Below are 16,606 nucleotides of genomic sequence, written 5' to 3' on the forward strand. Positions count from 1 at the left end.
TATAATTATTTAAATTAATTAAAAAAGGCCCCTAATAAAAGGTCCTAAACGTATTTAATTCAACTCTGATATGTGCATATCCTTTTAAATCTAACTCAGTCATTGTGTTTGTGTTTTTCAGAAACATTGATCTTAGAGGTGGAGAAGATGATGGACATGAAAGAAGACACCTGCTCAGAAGTTGTGAATGTGGATCCAGCCGCAGCCAGTGATTCGCCACCAAACAAATACCCTCGCCTTCTGTCCCGCTACAAGGCATACAAAAAGCACAGCTCAGACCAGGATTCAAGCATACACACACAGATAAGGAAATACTTTGATGCCATCCGTGACTTTGACACAGACAATGCACTTGTCTTCTGGGCAAAAAACCACACTAGATTTCCACAACTGCACAATTTGGCAATGAAGGTCCTATCAGTCCCTGCCTCCTCTGCACCAGTGGAAAGGGTTTTCAGTCGAGGAGGCATTTTAATGAGACCCCATCGTGCACGTTTAGGCCACAGAATGTTGCAATCACTCATATTTCTTAAATGCAATGAAACACTTCTTTAAACTCCAATAATCAGTTAGTCATCTGGACAGTTTTTTTTTTTTTTTTTGTGGAAAGACTGACGTTTTGCCCTCCGGGGGCTGTCCTCTCCCCCGTCGACTCCTTCCAAAATGCAGCCACAGCCAAAGTGGGATTTTTTTGAAGTAGTTATGCATCGGGCAAACTTTGTGTTGCTTTGTATAGCTGCAACGTTGAAATTGATTAGCCTCGTGGTTTTCTTTCTGTAGTAGTTTTTGTTCACATTCCTGGCTGCCTGCAGTGCAGTTATTTCTCTGAAACTTTATGAATATGAATAAGCTACTAAGTTTTCTTGGGTGATTTTTATGATACTGTGTTTTTTTTTCTTAATGTGCCTTGGATCATACAATGGAAGATCCCCAAGCAAATACACAAGTCTAAATGAAAATTAAACAATTTTAGAAAGTAACTGACTTCAAGTTTCCAATTTAATCCTAAAGACTGCATTTATACTGCCCAGTATTTCATGTTGACTTCAAGAGACCAAAAGAAGGTAAATGCATCTTGAGTTTTGTTTTATTAGGATCAAAATGGGTCACTTAAATTAGAGTTTAAATAAATTAAAGTAAGCATGCACAAGTTGTGTACAAAAGACATTGCAGTACAAAATTCATTTCACAAACAACACTGTTTAAAAACGTAAAAACATTACTGTCTGGTAAAATCATCAGTTTTGACACATTAAAAAGGCTCATAACTTTATAAAAATATTTTATAATAACATTTTATTTATTTTTTTATTTTATTTGTGGATTTGGTCTCGAATTGGTCTCGCCCTCCCTCGGTCTTGGTCTTGTCTTGGTCTCGGACTTTAAAAGTCTTGGTCTTGTCTTGGTCTCGGACCCTAAAAGTCTTGGTCTTGTCTCGGTCTCGGTACACTCTGGTCTTGACTTGTCTTGGTCTCGGGTTAGGTGGTCTTGACCACAACACTAGCGAGCAGTGTGTCTCTTTAAGAAAAATGGGAGGGAGGTCCCTTGACATGACATGGGCTGTCTCTCGTTCCTGTTTTTCAGTTCTCAAAATGGCGGACGCTCTGTGTGGTTTGAGCTCTTTAGCATAGCATTTGTCACACAAAGCTTTTAATAAAAAATCAGTAAACACGTTCTCACCTTCTTTTTACAGAGACAGACTTTTTAGACGAAGGCACTGGTTTCAACTGTGAATTCTGGTGCTTTGACAAGATGGAGTTTTTTTCCCGAGGTCGTCCTGTTAGCTTAGCTCGTAGCTTAGCTTCTCAGCTTCGTTGCTTTTAACCAGAGCCCTATAAAGAGAGAGTTGCGACACTCTTTGAACTCGCCGATACACGGTCACGTGGTTCATGCAGCTCCCAATAGTTCCAAACAGCTCATCGCTGTCAGTCAGTTTGAGCGGCTGCTGGTGCAACATAACACAAAAATCGACTTTTCTTACTTTACCTGACGTCTTTCAGTAATTATTGAGCAGTAACGAACTGATTACTTAACTGATTACTGATTATTTCACAGACTATGTATGCATTTTATCAAAGCATTTTTAGAAGTGGCTGATACATTTATCATTAAATTTTAGAAGGGAACGAGTCTGCAAACACATATTTGTTAGAATTTTTTTTATATATGCAATACAATGATCAATATAGCCATGTCAGTGTTTTATAACGTTACACACGTTAAAAAAAAGATCAGAGTAACACCTGTTATAAAGCTATTTCTTATGTTCTCTGCATGAGAATGCTCCACCTTGTCCTCCATCCAGCATCAGATCTGCTCCAGCTTACCTTAGATCATCTGGATGAATTCTTGATTTCTATAGAAGATATTAATTCAACCTTTATTTAAAGAGGTTCGTCCCATTGAGCCACTAGGACTCATTTACAAAAGAAACCTGAATAAAATAGTTGTATTTGTCATTTTTTTATGGCAACCAAGTACCTGATAACTGAGTTGATTGTAGCCTGACAACTATTGTAAAATTGTAATTCATTGATTAAAATGTTAATTTAAATGAAACTGTAAAATCATAACAGATGACAAAATAAGTGTTAATTGTGCAAAAATAAATTTCCAAACAATTTATTATAAAATATGTAAAATGTAAAGCAAGCTTTAATAAAGTACTTTTACTGCCATTTATACTGTTTATTAATGACATCATCTCAAGTCAGCAGGAGCACCATCATCATCATCATCATCATCACAACAACACAAAGTGAGAGTTGTAAATTTAATCTGCACAAACATTTTCAATCAGGGCTCAAAATGTTTTAACTGTCAAAGAAATGTGCAAGAAAATAAACTAATGTCACTCTACAGGCACATTTAGAGAGAGGACAGTTCACAGAGACACAGTGAGGACGTGTGAGACTGAAGGAGGTTCAACCATTTGTTCATCGCTCAGAACCAAATGAGAAGAACAGCAGAACTTCCACTGCATGTTGATCCATTGACCAGTGATCTGACCAGTGATCTGACCAGTGATCACACATGTTGTTCTAAATTAAACTTTGGTACGAACAGTGTTAAATAAGACATGTCATATTTTTATTGAACAATAATCTTCATTCTAACAGTGACGTTGTAATTTCAGAGACTGAGGAAGAAACAGAAATGAGGCGAGTGAGATGAGGGAAAGATGAAAATGTGTCCTCAGAGGACGGGGACATGTCATGATCTGATGATCCAGGATCAACAGGCAGTCAGGGAACAAAGATGAACAACCTGAGGGAACAATTAGAACAAAAAAAAATACATAAGCAGGACAGAAGAAACTCACAGACAAGAAAGTCCTGTGAAGAAAAATGTTAACAATGGAAAAGAAATTCTGACATATTTTTTACAAAAGATCAGATGAAGGCAACTAATAACTTCTCAGCTCCATCTCAATGTACCTGTGATAGTTTAATAAGTTTTTTTTGTTACTGTCCTACAGTTTATTGATGCTGATATATTCTTGGTAATAATTCTTATTTCTTGTTCTGTCTTGAAAGAGTCTCATCTCAACTTGATCCATGATTACCAAATGCTAAACTAATAATATAAAACAAAAGTAAATGAACAGTCCTGCAGTAAATACCAACTTTGTGAAGGTTATGGTGTTAAAGTAATTTTATTCAAACATCTTGATTAAGCTGTTATTGTTTTGGAAGACAGAAAATGAGATCTTGTTGTGATACTTTGAATGCAACATTCAGCAGAGTTCACTCAAGTCATTCTCCTGTGGTTTACCTGGAAAACATGAACAAAATTGACCCATCTCCACGATAACGTTTTTCTTTAACGATAATGTCACAATTTATGCTGCAGTCTTTGACAAATGATCTATAACTTTAACTAAATTACGTCAATCTTGTTGTTATGTTGTCATCATTCTTTGTTAAATCAGGTCTCTCTTGTAAATGAGTCCTGGAGGCTCAATGGGATTTACCTGTCTAAATAAAGATGAATGAATCTCTCAGAAAAAAAAGTCCAAATATTTTCTAGTTGAGTTCAGTAACTGGTGGGGTGTTTGCGCAGTGCATTATGGGTAAGCATTTCTGTTTTGGTCTCATCTGTCCAGAGGACGCTGTTCCATGAGTCTTGTCAGTAGGGATGCGCGATATAAACGGTACACGGTAGAAACGATAGAAATTTAGCCTACAATATAGATCTGTCTTCTCCCAGCTAACTGCAGTAATGCTGGGTCTTAAGTAAAATCAGAGTTGTCAGATTTGTTACTTTTTTTAGTTGAAAACTGTGCACAAGTGGCGTTTAAGTGTAAAATCAGAGCTGTCAGATTTAATTGTTACTTTCTTTAAGTTGAAAACTGTGCGCAAGTGGTGTTAAAGTATTTTCTTCGAGAGCTAAGTAGCGAAGCTACAAGCTAACTGTGGCCGGCTTGCCGTAGTGTTGCCATATTCTGACGCATGCGCAAAACGCTGTGCTCTGTCTAAAGTTTTTTTTTTTTTTCCGTCAAAAGTTAAAGTGTTGGTCAGCTTTAGAGAAACCTGCTCTCTGATCTGTGAAAAGAACGCTGTGATGTGTGATTTTACTGCGAGACCCTCTGGTCAAAACCACAGACTCATTTTGTGTCAGCTCTCCTTAAAGCGGAAGGAGTCGCCCACTAGAGGTTTGGAGGGTGAAGTGTTTCAGTGTTCACTTGCTGCTCTGTTGCTCTTCATTTCTTAAGTGAGAAGACTAGAAACTGTTAAGAGTTAACAACATACTTTGTATTATTTTGTTTAAAACATATGGCTAAAACTACATTTCATATATTGTGCACTGTTTTGCACTACAAGAAAGAAGCCTAATACTTGATTTGTTTATTATTTTAAAACTCTCTGGACCTAGTAGTGGAATTTTCTTAATTCAAAATATATGATGGCAAAAGGACACCCTATGCTTTTTTTATTCCTATTGCAAGTTTTATACCAAAAACATGTTGCGATATATATCGTTATCAACAATACATATCGTGATATGAATTTTATGCCATATCGCACATTCCTACTTGTCGGTTATTTAGATGACATTTAGCAAACCTAAATTGTGCTGCCATGTTGTTTTCAGAGAAAAGAGGTTTTCTCTTTCAAACAAACCATACTTGTTCAGTTTTTTCTGATTATCCTGTCATGAACTTTGACCTTTAACCTGACGATTAATGCCTGTAGAATCTCAGATGGAGCTTTTTTGTCCTTTCTCTGAGCATTACACAGTCTAACTTTGGGGTGAATTTCCTGTGAAGATTGGCAGATATCTCAAATGTTTTCAACTTGTGAATCTTTCTCCGTAAAATGGTGAACTCCACATAGTTCTATAATGACCTTTGACCCTTCCCAGATTGATGAGCAGCAACATTTTCTTCTCTAAAGGCATTACTGATGTCTTTCAACGTTGACATTGTGTAAACTCACTTGTGTACTTCAAAGCAGCAAAATCATGACTCAGTGGAATCTGTTGTGTGTTTCTGTTCGCTTGAGACTAGACTTGAATAATTTTAGAATTTGGAACACTAGATTATTCACATCACACCCTGATACATAAAACCCTCGAATTGAAAGACAGTGGATTTTCTTCTGTTTATTTTGACTATATTGATCATTGGTGCTTTAAAGTTCTAAACTCCTAGTGTTCACATAATAATAATGAAAAGTTTGTGTGGGCCTCAGGTCGGGTGATTCAACAGCTCGTATCTGGAACCTGAGTGAGAACAGTACAAGCAGCTCCACACAGCTGGTGCTGAGACACTGCATACGAGAGGGTGGACAGGACGTTCCAAGTAACAAAGATGTCACCTCATTAGACTGGAATGTAAGTACACACACACACACACACACACACTGCAATCTCCCTTCATGAATGTTTAATATTATTGTTGTAGTTATATATTATTTCATTATATGTCTTTCATGTTATTTTAAGGACTTTTGATTAAAAGGTTAGACTGAAAGCAAAGGCAGACAAGAGTCAGATTGGAGACGGCTTAGACAAAGCTACGTTGGACTAGTTAAAAATACTTCCATTGTCAGTTTGTTCTGCGTGTACATAGACAGTAGTTTATTATGACCAAATTTGCAATTTGAGGTTCTCCTTAGGAGCGACATGGATGGATAAAATTAAGAATGAGATCATCAGAGGTACAGCACAGGTTGAACAACTGGGAGGTAAAGTTAGAGAGAGGCCAGACTGAGATGGTTTGGACATGTCCACAAGAGGGACAGTAGTTTGGACATGTCCACAGGAGGGACAGTAGTTTGGACATGTCCAGAGGAGGGACAGTAGTTTGGACATGTCCACAGGAGGGACAGTGGATATATTGGTAGAATAATGTTAGAAATGCAGCTGCCAGGAAAAAGACAAAAAGGAGATATATGGATGCAGTTAGGGAGGACATGGAGGTAGTTGGAGTGAGGACAGATGAGCTATGATGAACCTGGAAGAGGGAAAAGGTGAAAGAAGAAGAAGAAGTGAGTTTTTAATTAAATGTGTTTTTGTCTGTTTCTGTCCAACAGAGTGAGGGCACACTGTTAGCTACAGGCTCGTATGATGGCTTTGCCAGAATATGGACAAAAGATGGTGAGACGTCTTTTTAAATTTGTCATTATGAACATCAAGGTTGTCATCTTTTTGTTAAAATTACTGAACAGTCAGGAAGGAAAAGAAAATGCCTACAAAGTTGGAAGTGTAAGTTTGGTTGTGGTGTTCCTTGGTCTTTTTTTTTTTAAGACAAGCCATGTGCTGCTAACTCAGTCTATTCACAATGCTGCCATCTAGTGGCAATTTGCACAACTGCATTACCTTTCAGTGTGTGTGTCTATGAGTTTGTTGTGATTGTGTGTAACTGCATTACTCTAAAATGTTTAAAGCTTGAATTTTTTTTGTTTGTTTAAATTGCTCTGCAGGGAATCTAGCCAGTACTCTGGGTCAACACAAAGGTCCTATTTTTGCCCTAAAATGGAATAAAAAAGGCAATTTTATCTTGAGTGCAGGAGTAGACAAGGTAAAGGCAGCAGACACATCATCTTTACAAATCACATTCCCTCCTTGATCAGTAATTAAATGTTCCGTTGTGCTTGTACAGACAACAATCATATGGGACGCTCATACAGGAGAAGCCAAACAACAGTTCCCCTTCCATTCAGGTACAGTACCATCTCTGCCTGCAGTGCCCAGTATTTTGGAGATCTCTGACGTCCCTCTGATGACCTCCCACAGCTCCAGCACTGGACGTGGACTGGCAGAGCAACAACACGTTCGCTTCCTGTAGTACAGACATGTGCATTCATGTCTGTAAGTTGGGACAGGACAGGCCCATTAAAACATTCCAGGGACACACAGTAAGAGATGAAAATGACACTTTGATGAGAGCTTTTGAATCAATAATCATTATTGTACTTGAACTGGAGATCTGGGCAGAATCAGCCCTGAAGTTGTCTGGAAGGTGTCCACATGTCTGTCTCTGTCTGCAGAATGAAGTCAATGCAATCAAGTGGGATCCCACAGGGAACCTGTTAGCTTCCTGCTCAGATGACATGACTTTAAAGGTGAGCCCTGACTTTGTCTTGGGTCGTGATGAAGTGCTTCTTTGGTATTAAAACGATAAATGTGTATAAATTGTAGATTAGTGTAGCAAAGTCTCAAGTCCAACTTCCAAGGAGTCAAATGGTTATTTTCAGTCATTTAGAGTAATGGCTTTCCAGGCTTTTGTCTCAAAGGTTTTTGTTGTATAATAGGCAAATTTTCACCCAGTTTCAGTCCACTTTACCATTTTCTTTGTGTCTAAGTCACTTAAAGTGTTTTTTATAGTCATTTATGCAGTTATGTTCTGTCAATAGTTGGTACCTCACCAGCAGAGTGTAGAGAAAAAGTCTTCATCTAGTCTAGGCTAATGATTAGACAAAACAAGCCCGTTTTTAAAATCATTTTCAGGTTTTCTTAAAAACAACATCCTGGTGTGAAAAAGCACTACATCAGCTAATATTAAACCTCTACAGTTTTATATGATACTGGTTATGTAGCATCTCACCAACGAACAGCACTCAGGGCAGAGCCTTCAGAATGTTTTGGAATGATGTCCAGTCCTGTTGCTTGAGTTTTGTACATGTTTAGATCATTTGTGCTACAGATTTTCTCTCTGACCTGTGTGTGAATTATGTTCATAAAGAAAATAAGGAGGTGTCTCTCATGTCTGTGTAGTATGTCATATAGGGATATATATTCATACTTTTCACGAGTTCCTCATCTTTCTGACTGTGTAAATGTCGTGCATTGAATTTTAACAGAAATGTAACGAGAGACGTTATTTATCTTTGACCCATCAAAATGAATGCGGTCATTTATTTTCAGAATCAAAGTTAACATCAAACATTTACATTAATTTGGCAAAATATGAAAATAATAACAGACAAGTTTCACAAATAATAGACTTCAATCACGCGGCGGTGATTGAGGATTTTGCTTCAGATATTTCTAAAATATCTGTACTGATTTTAAGAGAAAGCAGAGTTTAAGATGGAAATGGAAATTTATCTTACAGAGAGATTTGTGAGGGAATTAATCTGTTTGACCAGAAACGTGCACGCTCCCATCAGATCTCAGCTTGCGACGGTACGCTTGGTTGAAGTAGATCGTTACCTGGTTGACGATAAATCAGCTCGGTATAGAATCCTTCAGACTCTTTCAGCGTCTCCGTTGAGAGCAGCTGAAATCCTTCGAGAGTCGTACGAGGTTGTTCAAACAGAAGTTATAATCCCAAAACGTCTCTGGATCATCCTGAGCGCGTTTGCATCCAAGAACTCTAACTCCATCACTCTGTGCACTCTCTAGTTGAACTCATTTCTGAGTGCGGCAACACAGCAACCAACAAACTCCAGCAACTCAGCGTCTCAGCCTCTCTTGAACTGGGAAGTTGCCACATTTTAAATGGGTCGACTTCCGGGTCATTTGAGAGCTTTTTGATTGGTCGATGGACCAGAAATAGAGGTGTGGTTTGTGATGTAAGATGTTATCAAATTCGAGGTCAGAGAATGAGATTGTTCAACAACAGACAGAAAGATTATTGCAGAAACCAGACTTCGTGGAGTCTCACTCTGCTGTATCTTCTCAAATAGTTAAACATGACATTTTTTCTCAGTAATCATTTTAGTTGACTGAGAACCGACCTTTAACATACTTACATTGCAGACAGAAAAATCAAGAAATGCATATTAACCTGATTTCTTCTTTGAATGAGGAATAAAAATCATTACTTACTGTTTATGTAAAATAAAAATGAGTAGTTCTCTTCAACCTGTAAGCATTGAGTGAGCTAACACAATTTGATTATCAAACATTTGTAAAATAGTAATGATCATAGAGAATTGTCTTTTCTGCTTGATTAATTCAAGAAAGAAAGTCACCAGATGGCTCAAACTGTATTTCTGGATGCAGATCAATGAAATAACAGTCTCTGTTCATCTGGTCAAGATTTGGGGTCAGATCAGGTTCACTACATCTGTAAATCTTATGGTGGCTTTTATGCACCAGTGATCAGTTTAATTGGTTTTTGTGTCTTCAGATCTGGAGTATGAAGCAGGATTTGTGCGTGCACGACCTACAGGCACACAACAAAGAAATCTACACCATTAAATGGAGCCCCACTGGCCCAGGAACCAACAATCCCAGTGCGAATCTCATGCTTGCGAGGTGTGTGTTTTAAATCATCAAATCTTGTAGCAGCAGTGCAGTTTTTCCACTATCCAAGAAGGCATAAGCACGCTCCAGCAATTAGCCTTCAACCCAGATTTTTTTTATAGTGAATGCTGCCTTCAGTTCTGCTGAGGTTTTATTCCACACAGTTATTTTATTTGTTTCAAATCTGGGTAACGTCAGGTAGGTAAGAAAATAATCTATTCGAACTCTTTCATTTGATTTTTTCCCCAGACTGCTTTATTTAACACCCTGCGGTCTGTGTTTCTGTACATCGTACCTTTGATTTATCTGAATGATGCTTTTACTGTTCTGTGGATGCTTCACCTGCACTCAGCTATTTTTACATTTGACTAAATTCACCAATGATAGGCAGATCCAGCACTCAATTATTCTAACTGTACTTTAGTTTAATGTATTAATTTATTTTCAAATTTTCAGAGTTTTTTCAGGGTACACTCCACAACATATTGCTAACTCTTGGTTGCATGAAATATATTTGGTTTGGGAGTAGGACTGAAGTGAGGAAGATCCAAAGTTAGCTTTATAAAATATCCTTGTTGTGCTCAAAAATCAAATCAAAGGAAGTCTAAGATGTTGGAAAAGAAAACACAAACAAAGACCATGGGAAACACAGATCATATCCATCCGTCCATCCATCCATCCATCCATCCATCCATACATACATACATACATCCATACATACATACATACATACAAACTGTACATACATACATACAAACTGTACATACATACATACTGTACATAGACATACATCCATACATACATACATCCATACATACATACATACATACATACATACATACATACATACATACATACTGTACATACATACATACATAGTTTCACAGTTTCACAGCCACATCTTCCAGCTCTTCTGGGAGGATTCCAAAGTGTTTCCAGGCCAACAGAGACGTAGTCTCTCCAGCGTGTCCTGGGTCTTCCCCGTGGTATCCTCCCAGACAGACATGGCCGAAGCACATCCCTGGGGTGATGCCCAGGGGGCATCCTTACAAGATGCCCGAACCACCTCAACTGGCTACTCTTGATGTGGAGAAGCAGCGGTTCTACTCAAGAGTTCATCCCAGATAACTGAACTTCTCACCCTATCTCTAAGGAGAGTCCAACTACTCTGCGTAGGACACTCATTTCAACCCCCTGTATTCGTAGTCTCATTCTTTCGGTCACTACCCATTGTTTGTGGCAAGAGGTGAGGGCAGGAATGTAGACTGACAGGTAAACAAAGAGCTTCTCTTTACAGCTCAGCTCCCTCTTCACCACAACAGACCGGCACAGAGTCTGCAATACTGCAGATGCTGCACCAGTCCATCTGTCAATCTCATGCTCCATTCTTCCCTCACTCGTGAACAAAACCATGAAATACTTGAACTCCTCCACTTGAGGCAGAGACTCACCCTCGACCTGAAGAGCGCAATCCACCCATTTCCAACTGAGGACCATGGCCTCAGATTTGGAGGTGTTGATTCTCATCCCAGCTGTGTCACAGTTAGAGCTGAAGATCATGGCACGATGATGTCAACAGGACCACATCATCTGCAAATAGCAGGGATGGAAGCCTGAGGCCACCGAACAAGAATCCCTCTGCCCCCTGGCTGCACCGAGAATTTCTGTCCATAAAAGTTATGAACAGAATCGGTGACAACAGGCAACCCTGGTGGAGTCCAACTCCCACCTTGAAGGAATCTGACTTTCTGTGGGCAATGCGAGCCAAACGTGCACCACTCATATAGGGACGGAACAGCCATTAGCAACGGGCCCCCAATCCCATACTCACGGAGCACCCCCCCACAGTGTAGGGCTGGGCCATATATCGTTCACGATAATACCGGTAAAAAAAGCTTGCCCGGGCAAATAAATAATATCATGATATGCTAATTTCATGATGTAATACGTCAAGAGCCCTGCCCCATTAACAGAACCGAGCGCGCCGAACACCCAAACCGAACTGCGCACCCCCCATCCACCTGTCGGTACTGGCGTAACGCTAATTAGTTGCGTGCAATACTAGCTAGCTAAAATGCTAAAAACAAACAACGCGTGGCTCAGCTGTCTCTCCATCCAGCTCTAAACTGCAGGTATAGACAGCTCAACTGTCTCTCCCTCCCCCCACCTCGCTCTGAGCTGCCAATGCGGGCGCAGCTCTTGGCTGCATCTCCCCTGCTCTAAACTGCCGGTACAAACATGCGCAGGTCTGTCTCTTAGTTCCACAGTCCATGGACCAAGAACAGAGTCAGGTGATGAAAGACAGAGCATCAGAGAAATGAATCATTCCTGCAGGAACAGAGGAAGCTGAAACACCGCAAGCTTCAGGGTCAGCTGATCACCTTGTTACAAGTTCTGGAAGTTATAGCTCATTTAAAGGCAACATATATTTTGTTGTTTGTTACATTTATGCTCAACAGATCTTAAGCTTCATTTTATTTTGTTATTTTGGAAAACTTCACCTGCATTTTAGTTTTTGTGGTGGATTTTATTGATCTATATTTTGTGCAGACATTTTCAATCTAAATAACAGAAGGATATTTTTTTATTTTTAGACTTGGAGACTGAATACTTTATTAAGTAAAGTAATTTCAGTAAAATTAACCCTTGTTTTTTTGTTTTTATATAATACTGCAAAGCAACATGTTAAGTTAATTTTGTCAAATGAATAACTATGATGTCTGTTTTTTTTTCGGTTTTTTTTGTTATATCATGAAATTTATCGTTATCGCCAGAATGCACTGAAATATCACAATATTATATTTGAGCCATATCGCCCACCCCTACCACACTGTACCCCGAGGAACACGATAGAATGCCTTTTCCAAGTCCACAAAACACATGTAGACTGGATGGGCAAACTCCCATGACCCCTCCAGGACCCTAGTGAGGGGAAAAAGCTGATCCAGTGTTCCACGCCCAGGACGAAACCTGCGTTGTTCCTCCTGGAGCTGCAGTTTGACCAACGATCGGACTCACTTCTGCAGTACCCCTGAATAGACCTTACCAGGTCTTACTAGGGAGAGTGATGCCCCTATAATTGGAGCACACCCTCCGGTCCCCCTTTTTCAAGAGGGAAACCATCACCCCAGTCTGCCAATCCAATGGCACTGCCTCCAATATCCATGCAATGTTGCAAAGGCAGGTCAACAAAGACAACCCCACAACCTCCAGAGTTTTAATGAAATCTGGTCGAATCTCATTCACCCCTGGAGCCGTGGAGCTTTTGAACTACCTTGGTGACCTTAACCCAGGGTGTCCACCACTGAGTTCGAGGATGGCCACCACAATAAGCCCTGACAACCATATGGCCACAGCTCAAGGCAGCTACCTCAACAATTGAGGCGCAGAACATGGTCCACTCGGACTCAATGCCCCCTGCATCAGCTGGGATGCAGTTGAAACTCTCCCGGAGGTGTGAGTTCAAGATTTTTCTGACAGTTTTTCTGCCAGGCATTCCCAGAAAACCCTCACTACACGTTTTGGTCTACCAGGTCTGTCCGGCATCTCCCCCTGCCATCTGATCCATCTCACTATCAGGTGGTGATCAGTTGATAGCTCCTCTCTTTACCCAAGTGTCCAAAACAAATGGTCGCAAATCAGATGACATGACTGCAACATCGATCATCGATTTACGACCTAGGGCGTTTTGGTACCAAGTCCACTTATGGACACACTTATGTTCAAACATGGTGTTTATGATGGACAAACTATGACTAGCACAGAAGTACACCAACAGAACACAACTCGGGTTCAGATCAGAGAGGCCATTCCTCACAATCACGCCCCTACAGGTCACACTATATTACTCACATGGGCATAGAAGGTATATATGGATTTGCTACCTTCATTGTTATCACCACATTACACTGATATACTTTAAAATTAACCAGAAATGAAAACAAATATTTATATATGGTATTGATCACTGATTTATATTGGATCAATATATTGATCAGTATTTATGATTGATATTGACTTATATTTATATGCTCATTAATTGATGTGTAAACATCAATTAATTAATTGATGTGTAAACATCCATTAATGATGTATACACATCAGAAATGTGTATACTGTTAAACAGAGTTCTTGGAGACAAATTGGGTAAAGTATGAATTAGTTTGTCAGAACTCAACGTTTTATAAAACTGCTAATAGCTCGTCAATAATCAGCTGACATTTAATAGTTTAATAAGATTAAAGCTGATCCTTCTTGCATTCAGGTTTCAGAATGAGCTGTAATAACTTTGTTGTATAGAACAGCTGTTTCAATGTCTGTGCTGCTTCTGCAGCGCATCGTTTGACTCCACGGTTCGTCTTTGGGATGTGGACCGAGGCATTTGTATCCACACTCTGACCAAACACCAGGAGCCAGTGTACAGTGTGGCTTTCAGTCCCGACGGGCGCCATCTGGCCAGCGGCTCCTTTGATAAATGCGTGCACATCTGGAACACACAGGTAGTAGGAGAAACTGCTGCACATCCATGGTAAAGTTCTGAACAGTTCTCACCCAATTATTGTTGTCCCTGTTTGTGAAGACGGGGGCTTTAGTTCACAGTTACAGAGGAACTGGGGGGATCTTCGAAGTGTGCTGGAACGCAGCAGGAGACAAAGTGGGAGCCAGCGCGTCAGATGGATCCGTAAGTGTGTACAAGGGACTGAAGGAATATTCAGCTTGGTTCTATGTGTGCGGTTCTATCTCTGATGTCTCCGTTCTTCCAGGTGTGTGTGTTAGACCTGCGGAAATAGTGCTGCTGTTGGTTGAAAGCCATGGACCGACCATGAATGTGTACATAGCCAAATGTCTGTCCCGGCCTGCCCCGCCTACTGTTCACGCTGACGTCCCTGTCCACTGACGAACAGGAAGCAGGAAACAAGAACCCGACACAGCAGGTCCGGACACGGGGATGAACAGGATGGAGGCACTCCTCTCTATCTGTGCAGACTCTCAGAGAGACGCAGCCAAACAGACAAAAAACAACTTACAGATCCATATATTTACTGAAATATGGAAGCTGTTCTAAACCATACTCCTCGTCAGCAAGTGGAAAATCTATGTTACTCATCAGCGCTCATCGTGCAGATATCTTGCTGTGTCCACCACAGAAAAGGAAGGCACTTAGGTTTTTATTTGTTTGTTTTGTCAGTTCTCGTTCAAATGTTTTATATTTTTCATCTTTTTGCAAGAAGTGAGAGCTTGTCAGCTGGAGAAGTAAACCCAGACAAATAAATTCCAACATACACGCTCAGCAACACATCTGTGAAAATTTCTGTCTACAACAGGATGTCAGGCTTTCCCTTCATGAATTGTCGTGGTGATTTCTGCCGGCAGAGATCACTCAGGAAACTAAGGGGCCAGACAATAAACTTAAGAAGACTTTTGTTTTTTGACTTCTACTTCTTTTTATCCTCCTCCTCTTTAAAACAAGAATCAAGCATCTTCATTTAGTATTCCTCTGGTTTAACATATGTGCAGATAACACTGCTACTGTAGACCTATATGATATAAAACCGAGCCTTTGTGAACTATTTTATCAGGAGTTTCTTACCTGCAGCTTTTCTGAGTTTTTGGCTGTAGCAGTCAACTGCTTGATGCAAGAAAAATGAAGAAGCTTTTCTTGGAAAAATCTCTGAGTGTTGGTTTCTGATTCTATACGGTCTTCAGCCAGAAAGATTTTTAGATTATTTTAAAAGGTCACAACATCCATATGTGATATATAAACTACATTCAGTCATTATTCGCATTGAACAAATGTTCACATTGGGTTGACATTCTTCAAACTGGACTAACTTTAATGATTTTTGTCTAACAGTATTAACATGGACCAACATTGTTCAAATTGACACTACTCATGATTGAAACATATTTTTCACATGGACCAACATTATGCTCATAGGTTGACGTTATTCACATGAGCCAATATTATTCACATGGACTGACATTATTCACATGTACTGACATAATTTACATGGACTCACATTATTCACATTGGTCAACATTCATGTGAACCAAGATTATTCACGACTGACATTATTCACATGGATTGACATTAATTCAGCATTATTCTTCATGGATCAACATAAATCACATGGATGAAGATTATTCACTTGGATTGAAATAATTCACATGGACTGACAATTCACATATATTGACAATTTACATGGATTCACATTATTCACACTGGTCATTATTCACATGGACCAAGATTATTCACATGGGCCAATGTTATTCACATGAACTGACATTAATCACATGAACAAAGGTTGTTCACATGGCTTGACGTTAATCAAATGATCCGGTATTATTCACACGGAACAAGATTATTCTATATACAAGATTTTTTTGTGGGGGCTGAGATGGGATAGAGGCAGGGCAGCCGACTCGGGACCTGAAAGTCCCGGATTTGATCCCCAGCCACTCCCACGTGTCGTGGTGTCTCTGAGCAAGACACCTAATCCCCAATTGCTCCCCAGGCGTTTACATAGCTGCCCACTGCTCCACCTGAGTGTATCCCAGATGTGATGAGTTAAATGCAGAGAGCCAATTTTGCCATTCTATAGGAACATACAATGATGACAACACATAGCACTTTACTTATTCACACGGACTGACATTATTCACACGGACTGACATTATTCACACGGACTGACATTATTCACACGGACTGACATTATTTACACGGACTGACATTATTTACATGGACTGACATTATTTACACGGACTGGCATTATTTACATGGGTGGACAATATTCATATGGACTGACCTATTTTAGTCTTGAGCCAACATTAACTTCACACACTTGTACTGACTGCGAGCACATCAAACCTGTCAATCAGACCTTTCTTAGTTCATTGTTGCCACCTATTT

General features: G+C 39.7%; 2 protein-coding genes across 2 annotated transcripts in view; both read left to right on the plus strand.

Moving 5' to 3' along the window:
* The window catches only part of LOC119430690 (zinc finger BED domain-containing protein 6-like), a 3,068-nt gene extending 2,503 nt beyond the window's left edge, over positions 1-565 (plus strand). The window contains exon 2 of the mRNA XM_037698150.1: positions 122-565. Within this exon, the coding sequence (XP_037554078.1) occupies positions 122-555 (434 nt within the window). The 3' untranslated portion in view covers positions 556-565. The remainder of the gene's footprint in view (positions 1-121) is intronic.
* Positions 1-15,027, plus strand: part of tbl1xr1a (tbl1x receptor 1a) — a 42,725-nt gene extending 27,698 nt beyond the window's left edge. Inside the window, exons 6-15 of the mRNA XM_037698152.1 lie at positions 5,694-5,835; positions 6,537-6,600; positions 6,927-7,024; positions 7,106-7,166; positions 7,240-7,361; positions 7,494-7,568; positions 9,581-9,708; positions 14,030-14,195; positions 14,276-14,377; positions 14,460-15,027. Coding sequence (XP_037554080.1) covers positions 5,694-5,835; positions 6,537-6,600; positions 6,927-7,024; positions 7,106-7,166; positions 7,240-7,361; positions 7,494-7,568; positions 9,581-9,708; positions 14,030-14,195; positions 14,276-14,377; positions 14,460-14,486 — 985 coding nt within the window. The 3' untranslated portion in view covers positions 14,487-15,027. The remainder of the gene's footprint in view (positions 1-5,693; positions 5,836-6,536; positions 6,601-6,926; positions 7,025-7,105; positions 7,167-7,239; positions 7,362-7,493; positions 7,569-9,580; positions 9,709-14,029; positions 14,196-14,275; positions 14,378-14,459) is intronic.
* Positions 15,028-16,606: the final 1,579 nt, after the last annotated feature.

Source organism: Nematolebias whitei, chromosome 3 (assembly GCF_014905685.2).
Source record: "Nematolebias whitei isolate Nwh7 chromosome 3, NemWhi1, whole genome shotgun sequence".
NCBI classification, from domain to species: Eukaryota; Metazoa; Chordata; class Actinopteri; order Cyprinodontiformes; family Rivulidae; genus Nematolebias; species Nematolebias whitei.